Source organism: Mustelus asterias, unplaced genomic scaffold, assembly GCF_964213995.1.
Source record: "Mustelus asterias unplaced genomic scaffold, sMusAst1.hap1.1 HAP1_SCAFFOLD_42, whole genome shotgun sequence".
In the NCBI taxonomy this organism is placed as follows: domain Eukaryota; kingdom Metazoa; phylum Chordata; class Chondrichthyes; order Carcharhiniformes; family Triakidae; genus Mustelus; species Mustelus asterias.
The window spans coordinates 2,369,480-2,381,722 of NW_027590119.1; the positions used below are offsets into that span (position 1 = coordinate 2,369,480).

Below are 12,243 nucleotides of genomic sequence, written 5' to 3' on the forward strand. Positions count from 1 at the left end.
CCAACAGGTTTATTTGGAATCACGAGCATTCGGAGCACCGCCCCTTCATCAGGTGAGTCTCCACATCTACAAGCATCTTCACATCATTGTCAAGACTGCGCTCGTCCCCTCAGCCTCCTGCAGCCACACCGCACATGCTCCGCTCAGGGAGGTGGGCACTGGGTGCAGAGCTTAACAGGTACGTGCGTGTTGCCCTTCTGAAGGAGATTGGCCTGATTAACCTGGCATTTATTTCATCAATGGAATGAAATATCGAGTGTCACAGTCATTGAAAAATAAAATGTTAGAAAGCAGTGAACATTATAAATAAACATAAAAACTAGGAGCAGGAGTAGGCCATCTGGCCCCTCGAGCCTCCTCTGCCATTCAAAAAGATCATGGCTGATCTTTTTGTGGCCTCAGCTCCACTTACCCGCCCATTCACCATAACCCTTAATTCCTTTACTGTTCAAAAGTTTATCTATCCTTGTCTTAAGAACATTCAATGAGGTAGCCTCAACTGCTTCATTGGGCAGGGAATTCCACAGATTCACAACCCTTTGTGTGAAGAAGTTCCTCCTCAACTCAGTCCTAAATCCACTTCCCCTTATTTTGAGCCTATGCCTCCTAGTTCTAGTTTCACCCACCAGTGGAAACAACTTCCCTGCTTCTATCTTATTTATTCCCTTCATAATCTTATATGTTTCTATAAGATCTCCCCTCATTCTTCTGAATTCCAATGAGTATAGCCCCAGTCTACTCAGTCTCTCCTCATCAGCCAACCCTCTCAACTCCGGAATCAACCTAGTGAATCTCCTCTGCACCCCCTCCAATGCCAGTTTATCCTTTCTCAAGTAAGGAGACCAAAACTGTACACAGTACTCCAGGTGTGGCCTCACCAGCACCTTATACAGCTACAACATAATCTCACTGTTTTTAAACTCCATCCCTCCAGCCAGGAAGGACAAAATTCCATTTGCCTTCTTAATTACCTGCTGCACCTGCAAACCAACTCCTTGAGATTCCTGCACAAGGACACACTTGTGCTAGCTACTCTTACTCATTAGCTATCCGGTGCAAAATTAATATCTTAAAAGTAATAATTCATTTCATCATTTATTAATTGTCTACTTTAAAAAAAATTAATCATGCTAATCTGATTTAATTTCCCAACTCTGATTCATGGCCTCATTTTGTTCCTTTCTCCAAGCCCCTTAACTTTATCTGACAGTGTAATGTTGTCCTGGAAGCCAACAGGAAGAGGTCTCAGAGGATCAAGGGATTTGATTTGATTTATTCTTGTCACAGGTATTGGGATGTAGTGAAATGTAATGTTTCTTGTGCGCTGTACAATCAAAATATACTATTCATAGAGTACATAGGGGAGAAGGAAAGGAGAGGGTGCAGAATATAGTGTTGCAGTCACACACAGGCTGTAGAGAAAGATCAGCTTAATATATTGTAGGTCCATTCGAAAGTCTGTTGGCAGCAGGGAAGAAGCTGTTCTTGTTGATTGCGATATATTAGCAGACCTTTGCATCTTTTTTCTAATGGAAGAAGGTGGAAGAGAGTATTTCCAGGGTGTTTTGCGTCCTTGATTATGCTGGCTACTTTCCTGAGTGAACGGCAAAATTATGAGAGACATAGACAGGATGGATAGTCTGAGGCTTTTTCTGAGGGTGGCACAGGCTCAAGGTGAGAGGGGGAAAGTTTTCAACGCAGAGAGTGGTGGGTGCTTGGAACGTGCTGCCAGAGGTGGTGGTGGAAGCAGGCACATTAGCAACATTTAAGTGGCATCTGGATGGTACATGAATAGGAAGGGAATGAAGGATACCGACTGAGTATGGGCAGAAATTTATTTTTTAGTTGAGTTAGGGCATCATTATTGGTACAGGCTTGGAGGGCCAAAGGGCCTGTTCCTGAGCTGTACTTTTCTTTGTTCTTTGAAGTTTAGATGGAGTGAATGGATGGGAGGCTGATTTGCATCATGGACTGGATTACATTCCCAACTCTTTGTAGTTTTTTGCGATCTTAGTCAGAGCAGAAGAAGCAGGGAGTTCTGTAATAAGTCAACCTGTGCTGACCAGTCAAGTGTGTAATTGTGAAATGAAACCAGGAAATGTTGGAAAAACTCAGCAAGTTTGGCAGTAACTGTGGACAAAGAACCAGAGTTACGGACTCAAGCCAGTCTGACTCTCCTTCAGATTCTTCTTCTAAGTCATTGAGAAACCCTGGTTACCAAGTTATCTTTTAAACTTAAACATAGCATTTCACTTTCAGTCAGGAACAGATCCCAGTTTTACACCAATCTCTGATTTGACAGCACATTTACAGCATCCATCATTGTTCTTCCTGACTCTAAACCTAGTTGTAAAGGAGTTTCTGTTCCGTGTCTAGGAGCCCTGAGCCATGGAAGAGAGCAGCTGGGACACATTTCTTCCACACTTCAGGATTCAACCACATGGGGATTTTGCTGTCAGTGAAGAGCGATGTGAAAGAGCCAAGTGCTCTTTGTCCCTCTCAGTGTGACCCTGAAGGATTGTATCCAGGCTGAAGTTCTGTTCCTACTGTGTGATCCTTCTGCAGATTATCCTTTCTGAGTTCCAGCCTGGTGATGTTAAACATGGAGGTGGGAAAGACAAAAATCTACAATGTGTTTAAAACAAGTTTAAAATTTATCCTGAACATTAAACACCACCCAAGTTATAGGGCTTTGAACATCAGCAAAACAAACTCCAATTATCCAAATCAACATGCTTCTGTCTGGATGTGATTAACAACAGTCATAACAAGCCCCTGCTCTCACTTGTGAACTTGCTGGTGTCTCAGCAGGTTGAATGAATGAGTGAATCCCTTCCCACATACAGAGCAGATGAATGGCCTCTTCCCCAGTGTGAACTCTTTGATGTTCCACCAGAGTGGAGGATTGAGTGAATCTCTTCCTACCTATGGAGCAGCTGAACGGTCTTTCAACAGTGTGAGCTCTCCGGTGTTTCCGCAGGCTGGATGACTGACTGACAACCCTTTCCCGCACATGGAGCAGGTGAATGGTCTCTCTCCAGTGTGACTGCGCTGGTGTATCAGTACCTCACTTCCGCAAAACACTTCTCACATGCAGGACAGTTGAAAGGTTTCTTATCAGAATGAACACGCCGATGTGTCAGCAGGCTGGATAACTGAACAAATTCCTTCCCACACACCAGGCAGGGGAATGACTTCTCGCTGGTGTGAACCCGCATGTGGATAGGGAGCTTGGATAACTGTGCAAATCCCTTCCCACACACAGAGCAGGTGAACGGTCTCTCCCCAGTGTGTCTGTGTCGATGAATTTCCAGCTGGCATGGGTAATTGAATCCTTTCCCACAGTCTCCACATTTCCACAGTTTCTCCATGGTGCCAGTGGCCTTGTGTCGTTCCAGGTTGGATGATCAGTTAAAGTCTTGTCCACACACAAAACACTTGTAAAGTTTCTTTCTGTTTAAACTTAAACAGCATTTCACTTTCAGTCAGGAACAGATCCCAGTTTTACACCAATCTCTGATTTGACAGCACATTTACAGCATCCACCATTGTTCTTCCTGACTCTAAACCCAGTTGTAAAGGAGTTTCTGTTCCGTGTCTAGGAGCACTGAACAATGGAAGAGACCCCCCCCTGTCCCCCTGCCAGAGAGCTATCGGGCTCCCCCTCCCCCCCACCAGAAATACATGTTACCCGCCTCCCTCCCCACCCCCCAGAGAATGATCTGGCCTCACTCCCCCCCCCCCCCCCCCCCCCCGCCCGCCACCAGAGGACGATGCCCACCCCCCACACCCCCCAGAGATACATCTTACCCACCTCCCTCCTCCCCTCCCCCCTCCAAGAGAATGATCTGGCCTCCCCCCCCCCCCTGGCCAGGGAACGATTTGGCCTAATCCTCCCCCACCCCCCAAGAGAATGATCTTGCTTTACTCCCCCCTCCCCCGAGGTACATCTGACCCGCCTCCTCCTCCCTGCCCCCCCCCCCCCCCCCCCCCCGTCGATCTGAGTCAGAGAGCCGTTGGAAGCACTGAACGCGCCTCTTCAGCAGCTGGAGTGCCCGAATCAGACTTTTATTCAGCAGGTCCATTTCGGTGCGATTCCGGATCGGTGAACACGGTGGTAAAGGGAGAAATGCTGATAAAGTTGGGCGGGCAATTCATTAATTCAATTTAAATGCATGCAAATGCATTTAAATCGCCGTTGCGCCCGTTTCGGGCGTGAATCAGATCATGGCCATTCCCGGGTCTCAGTAAAGTGGCCATCTGCGCGGGCGCGGAGCGTGTTAATGGTCTCGCACCCAACTTTACTATGTTTTCACACCTGCAATGGTTAAATCGGGCCCTATAGCTCAGCCTTCAACACCATGATTCAATGAAACTCATCTCCAAACTCCATGGCCTGGGTCTCGGCTCTTCCCTCTGTGACTGGATCCTGAACTTCCTAGCCCACAGACCGCAATCAGTAAGGATAAGCAACAACACCTCCTCCACAGTCACCCTCAACACCTCCTCCACGATCATCCTCAACACCGGTGCCCCACAAGGCTGTGTCCTCAGCCCCCTTCTATACTCCTTATCCACTTATGACTGTGTGGCCAAATTCCCCTCCAACTCGATTTTCAAGTTTGCTGATGACACCACTGTGGTGGGTTGCATCTCAAACAATGACGAGACAGAGAATCTGGTGAACTGGTGCAGCAACAACAATCTCTCCCTCAATGTCAACAAAATAATCATCGACTTCAGAAAGCGTAGAGGAGAACATGCCCCTGTCTACATCAATGGGGACAAAGTAGAAATGGTCAGAAGCTTCAAGTTGTTAGGTGTCCAGATCACCAACAACCTATCTTGGTACCCCCATGCCAACACTATAGTCAAGAAAGCCCACCAACGCCTCTACTTTCCTAAAGACTGAGGAAATTTGGCATATTATCTACCACTCTCACCAACTTTGACAGATGCACCATAGAAAGCATTCTTTCTGGTTGTATCACAGCTTGGTATGGCTTCTGCTCTGCCCAAGACAGCAAGAAACTACAAAAGGTCGAGAAGCCCAGTCCATCACGCAAATCAGACTCTGTCTACACTTCCCACTGCCTCAGCAAAGCAGCCAGCATAATTAAGGGCCCCACGCACCCCGGACATTTTCTCTTCCACCTTCTTCCAACGGGATAAAGATACAAAAGTCTGAGGTCAGTACCAACCGACCCAAGAATAGCTTCTTGCCTGCTGCCATCAGACTTTTGAATGGACTAACCTCTCACTAAGTTCATCTTTCTCTACACCCTAGCTTTGCCTGTAACACTACATTTTGCACTGTCTCCTTTCCTTCTCTGTGAATGGTATGCTTTGTCTAGACAGCATGCAAGAAAAAATACTTTTCACTTTATACTAATACGTGACAATAAATCAAATCAAATCTGTTTTGGATTCTCCTGCAAATGGAAACATTTGTGCCACATCTACAAGGTCAACAAATAAAGATCCAAGAGCAAGCTACGTTTTGGATACAAAATTGTTTCAGTTGCACAAGACAATGAATGACAGTTGATGTGTGTTTTTTTGTGACTGGAAGATGCTGATGCAGTGGTCATGTAATTGGACGAGTAATCCAGAGGCCCAAGCTAATGGACTGGGGACATGCATTCAAATCCCAACATGGCAGCTGGTGGAAATTGAATTAATAAATCTGGAATTGAAAACGAATCCCTGGGAGAACATGAAGTCATTGGCAATTGTAAAAACCCATCCTGTTCACCAGTACCCTTAACTGATCTGGTCTCCATGTGAATCCAGACCCACAGCATTGTGGTTGCCTTCCAGAACTTCCAGCGTTTCCTCCGGGTGCTCCAGTTTCCTCCCACAGTCCAAAGATGCGCAGGTTAGGTTGATTGGCCGTGCTAAAATTGCTCCTTAGTGTCCTAAGATGCGTAGGTTAGAAGGATTAGCGGGTAAATATATAGGGATATGGGGTTAGGGCCTGGGTGGGATTATGGTTGGCGCAGACTCGATGGGCCAAATGGCCTCTTTCTGCACTGTAGGGTTTCTATGATTCTTCTATGATTCTATGAACTGCGCTCTGAAAAAGCACAGCAAGCCACTCAGCTTGAGAGCAACTAGGATTGAGCAACAATGCTGGTCTTGCCAGTGACACCCACATCCAGTAAAGAATCAAAAGGCTGTGTCCAGAGGGGGTTTCATCGGGCTCAATACTGGGTCCTTCATCCTTGGTTTATATCATTGATTTGAAATTAAATCATAGAAATCATAGAAACCCTACAGTGCAGAAGGAGGCCATTCAGCCCATCGAGTCTGCACCGACCACAATCCCACCCAGGCCCGACACTCACATATTTACCCGCTAATCCCTCTAACCTACGCATCTCAGGATTCTAAGGGGCAATTTTTAACCTGGCCAATCAACCTAACCCGCACATCTTTGGACTGTGGGAGGAAACCGGAGCACCCGGAGGAAACCCACGCAGACACGAGGAGAATGTGCAAACTCCACACAGTGACCCAAGCCGGGAATCGAACCCAGGTCCCTGGAGCTGTGAAACAGCAGTGCTAACCACTGTGCTACCATGCCGCCGTGTAGGGACATGACTAAGAACTTTGCCGATTATACTAAAAATGGTTGTGCACTTGATAGTGAGGCAGAAAGCTGGAGGGAAAACAAGACAAAGGATTACTGATAAGTGGCAGAACTATAGAATTGTAGAAGAACAGAGGGATGTTGGAGTGTAGAAGGTCACGGGTATAGCTTGAGAGGCAGTAGATTTAAAACTGAGATGAGGAGGAACGACTTCTCGAAGATGGTGGTTAATTTGTGAAACTCGCTGCCCCATAGCACAATGCAGTCTGAATCGTTCAATGGTTTCGAGGAGATAGATATATTTCTAATTTATAAAAATGGATAAGGGAATATGGGGAACATGTGGGGAGGTGGATTTGAGACCAGGGAGAGATCAGCCATGATTTGATTGAATGGCAGAGCAGGCTCAAACGGCTGAATTTGCCTACTTCTGTTCCGAATTCATATGTTCCCACAGCCACAGATCCATGAATGTAGCCGAAGAACAATGCAGCACAGGAAAGGGCCCTTTGGCTCACCAAGCCTGCGTCGATACGCGGTTTCTATCACTCTGTTCGCCTCCAGTTCATGCATCTATCAAGGAGATAATTTCATTCATGACTTGTGAAAAACATCAACCTGAGTCACCCTGGCTGATCAGACAGAATCACAGACGTTAACCTTGTGTCCAGAACTGAGTGTGTGGAGATTTTCGCAGAGGAGCCTCAGTCACCATCATTGAGACTAACTTTAAATTGCAGATCGTATTAATTGAATGGATTTGAAGCCCTGTCCCCAGGACATTGTGTTGACTCTCTGAATTACTCATGCAGTGACATTGCCAGGAGGTCAGTGTGTCTCCCCTGCTCTCTTTGTTGGTGGGGAGAAGCCAGAAGCGGCGGATAGTGAGAGTGGAGAATGTTCATTGTGAACCCCGCCCCGCCGGTACTGACCTCTCACCCGACACCTCACAATGCCCGAGTGATTGATGGCAGCTCCGGGCCAATAGGAGGAGGGGGCGGGGCTGGAGGACCAAGCGGAACGGACTGCTCCTCCAACCAATCGGAGTGAATGAAGAGGCGGGGCTGGACTGAGTGAAGCATGCGCAGTGAGATTAATGGCGATGGAGAAATTCTTGTTCGGGTCCAAAATCAGAAAAAGGTGAGAATTTGCTTGTCGGAGGGAGCAGTGGATCAGGCGGGGGATCAGAGAGGCTTTGTAATCACGATCAGCTTCTGCAAAAAAAACCTACCGATATCCGGGGCTGATCCCAGCCCTTTGCACAGAGCAGTTTTCTTCCAGTTACGGATCCGGATTAACCGCCACCATTTTTATCTGGGCACACCCAATGGGGAGCATGCGCGGCCGCCATCTTTATTCGGGGCACTCGCAGCAGGGCGCATGCGTAGCTGCCATGTTTGTTGGGGGCAATGTTTTGACATCTTCCCAGAGACAGAATGTGAACAACTTGTCCATCACACATCAAAAGGATATTAATAAGGTTGAAAGAGTGCAGAGAAGGTTTACAAGGATGTTGCCGGGACTTGAGAAACTGAGTTACAGAGAAAGTTTGAATCGGTTGGGACTTTATCCCCTGGAGCGTAGAAGAATGAGGGGAGATTTGATAGAGGTGTATAAAATTATGATGGGTATAGATGGAATGAGTGCAAGCAGGCTTTTCCACTGAGGAAATAACAAGAGGACATGGGTTAAGGGTGAAGGGGGAAAAGTTTAAAGGGAATATTGGGGGGGGCTTCTTCACACAGAGAGTGGTGGGAGTGTGGAATGAGTTGCCAGATGAAGTGGTGAATGCGGGCTCACTTTTAACATTTAAGAAAAACTTGGACAGGTACATGGATGAGAGGGGTGTGGAGGAATATGGTCCAGGTGCAGGTCAGCGGGACTCGGCAGAAAAATAGTTCGGCACAGACAAGAAGGGCCAAAAGGCCTGTTTCTGTGCTGTAAGGTTCTATGGTTCTAAACCGCTGTCATTCTTTCACTTCCAATTTCTTACTGATGAGGCAGAACAACAATATCAGGGCAGTGAAGATCATTTGTATTCTTATGTGTCTTTAACAAAATAAAATAGCCTCAGAAATTTCACAAAATTGTTACAGTTCTTTGAAAAGGGTTCGCACTGCTGCCTCACAGCTCCAAGGACCCGGGTTCAATACAGCCTCGAGTGACTCTGCCTCCTCTTGTCTGTGTGGGGTTTCATCCGGGTGCTCTGGTTTCCTCTCACAGTCCAATGATGTGCAGGTTAGCTGGATTGGCTATGCTAAATTGCCCCTTAGTGCCCCAAGATGTGTAGATTGGGGAGGTAATGACATAAATATGTGGAGTTACGGGGATAAGACCTGGGTGGGATGCTTTGTCAGAGATTCAGTACAGAGTCCAGACCAGTTGGCAAGTTTCCTTCCCTGAAGGACATGAGTGAATCAATTGAATCCAGCACGTTTCATGGTCACTTTTTCCTAGTGCAGGCCCCACATATTACCAGATTCATTCAGCTCAATTTCACAGCCTGGCTTTGTGTTTTTGTGGGTTCTTTCTCAGTCCCTTTTTTCTGTTCTAAATTAATTTCACAGGGTTTTAGAAGGGGACGATTTGCAATTGGGAAACTGAAACCAAACATCACATCAGGGACTGATACAGTCGACCAACTTATCGTAACCTGAATATTGTCATATTTTGAACATGGAAGGAAAAAGATCCATTCATAGCGGAGAGAAACCATACTCGTGTTCTGTGTGTAGACGAGGATTCAACCAATCATCTGACCTGTCAAAACATGAATGCAGTCATGATGGGGAGAAGCCGTGGAAATGTGGGGTCTGTGGGAAGGGATTCAATTATCCATCCCAGCTGGAAACTCATCGGCGTGGTCACACCGGGGAGAGGCCGTTCACCTGCTCGGACTGCGGGAAAGGATTCACTAAGTCATCCACCCTGCTGACACACCAGCGCACACACACTGGGCAGAGGCCATTCACTTGCTCTGTGTGTAGGATCGGATTCACTCAATCATCCACACTGTTGACACACCAGCGAATTCATACTGGGGAGAGGCCATTCACCTGCTCTGACTGTGGACAGGGATTCACTCACCAATCCACCCTGCTGACACACCAGCGAGTTCACACTAGGCAGAGACCGTTCACCTGCTCTGAGTGTGGGAAAGGATTCATTAATTTATCCAACCTGACGACACACCAAAGAAGTCACACTGACGAGAGACCGTTTAAATGTCTGGACTGTGGGAAGTGTTATAAAACCTCTCAGGAACTGATGTCCCATCAACAAGTTCACACTGACGAGAGACCGTTCAGGTGCTCTCACTGCAGAACTGGGTTCAGGCGATCATCTCATCTCACAGTTCACCAGCGCACTCACACAGGAGATAGACCGTTCACATGCTCTGTATGTGGGAAGGGATTCACTCAGTCATACACTCTGCTGAGACACCAGCGAGTTCACACCGGAGAGAGACCGTTCACCTGCTCGAGGTGTGGGAAGAGATTCACTCAATCATCAGCACTGCTCAGACACCAGCGAGTTCACACTGGGGAGAGACTGTTCATCTGCAATGATTGTGGGAAGAGATTCACTCAGTCATCCAACCTGCTGACACACCAGCGAGTTCACACTGGAAAGAGACCATTCACATGTTCTGAGTGTGGGATAGGATTTACTCAGTCATCCAACCTGCTGAGACACCAGCGAGTTCACAATTAACTCCAGAGATTGGATTGTGTTGTCAATCAGATTGAGAACTGAGCTATTTCTATTGGGGTCTGTTTCTGCTGATGTTAATAAACTTCAGGTCAGTTATAGAGACTAATATTCTGGACAAAAATCAAATATGTTGTCTTTGATTTAAACATGCTGTGTCGAGCCTTTCTAATATCTCTAACACAAGTTAGTTCCTTTTTAAGGACTCTCCCTTTCTCTTGTCTCCTCCATCCTCACCTCCAACAACAAAGTGTGAGGAGCTGATGGAGTTTCTTTGTCACTAAGATTGAGACAATCTGTTCAGTTGCCTCTGCTGCTTCCTTCCCTTCCACTCGCCCACTGGACCAGACTGTCTGTAAAGCTCCTCTGTGTCCAAGCTCTGAACTCACATCTTTCTCCAGTCTCTCTCCTATGTCCCATCAAACTTTCTGATTGTTCATCGTGTCCATGAGTCCTGCTTTCAACTCCCTTTACCCTTTTCCCACTAAAGCACCAATAACCCAACTTCCCCATGTTATCTGATATTGTTAATGGATCTGTCTCTTCTGGGACTGTCCCCCTCACCTCTAATTCACCCTCATCATCCATCCTAAGAAAAAAACCCTTGACCCCACTATCGTTACAAACTACCGTCCCAACTCCAACCTCCCTGTAATCTCCAAAGTCCTTGGAACTTTTGTGTCCCCTAAGGATCTTACCTTGGCCCCTCCTATTTCCCATCTACATGCTGCCACTGGGTGACATCATCCATTGGTTTGGAAGAAGATTGTAAAGTGTATCTTTTTGAGAGTGGAGTTTGGAAACACTCGTGTCACAATTTCAAGGGAAATTTGAGGCGAAATCCACAGAGGATCGATTGAGTTGCATCTAACACTTAGCTTCAGAGTGGGGGTTGTCTGATCACAGTCAATCTGTGGGTTTAAAGGGACTGTGTGTTTACTGAGAACATTATAGCATAAGAAATTTTGTAATCTGTGTTATCCTTGAAATCTGTGTACATTTGTGAAGGTAAGTGTTAGTGAAGGAGTATTTTATTATAGTCAAATGCTTCGTGTTTAATAAATATTTTGTTGTTAAAAGCTAATTGGCAATCCTGTGACTCAGTTCCTCTTTTATTTTAAATGTAAAAGTTACAGTGTTTTGAACCAGGGTTCCATCCTGGGATCTTCCCGTCCAGTTATATCAACTGGGATTGTAACACTCACCATATTGACTTGGAAATATATCGCTGTTCCTTCGCTGTCACTGGGTCAAAATCCTGAAACTCCCTCCCTAACAGCACTGTGGGTGTCCCTACACCACAGGGGATGTTGTGGTTCTAGAAGGCAGCTCAACACCACCTTCTCAAGGCCATTTAGGGATGGGCAATGAATGCTGGCCGAGCCGGTGACGCCCACGTTTTATTATTCAGGGCAGACTGTAGGCTTTGACCTCTATAAACGAATAAAAAATAAGGTAATACCTGTTTTTAGTCCATTGAATTGGTTTTCAATGACAGCATTGCCTTCTGACTTGTCCTTATGTCCTGGGCCTATTACACGGTTATACTTGAAGGAATAGAACCAGCCTGACTCCGTTGTGTTATCTCTGACACTGTTTCAATCCCCAAGCTGCTGCAGACATCTTTATTACTTCAAACAAACACATCTTTCTAATTTTGCAGACATTGCTAATTCCAGCAGGACTGTGACTTGACTACATTGACCAGCATGCTTTGCACATTGAACCCACAATGCAGTTCAGTGCAGTTCTTCAGGCATCCTCGGTCTGGGTTCTTCTACCACCCTCGATGTTCCATGTTACCACCATGAGAGACTCCACACACGGGGTTACACCACAACCCATCTACACTGATTAATATCAAAGAAATAAACAGTTCCAAACTAATTGCACAATTAAAAAAGGTAGATAATATGTTGGTTTCCAATAGAGCCATTGTT

The 12,243-nt window shown here is 46.3% G+C and overlaps 1 protein-coding gene across 1 annotated transcript in view; it reads left to right on the forward strand.

The window, feature by feature from the left end:
• LOC144482735 (uncharacterized) overlaps positions 1 to 12,243 on the forward strand; it is a 58,960-nt gene that overhangs the window by 20,364 nt on the left and 26,353 nt on the right. Inside the window, exons 2-3 of the mRNA XM_078201574.1 lie at positions 9,263 to 10,077; positions 10,144 to 10,294. Of these exons, the coding sequence (XP_078057700.1) occupies positions 9,263 to 10,077; positions 10,144 to 10,294 (966 nt within the window). The remainder of the gene's footprint in view (positions 1 to 9,262; positions 10,078 to 10,143; positions 10,295 to 12,243) is intronic.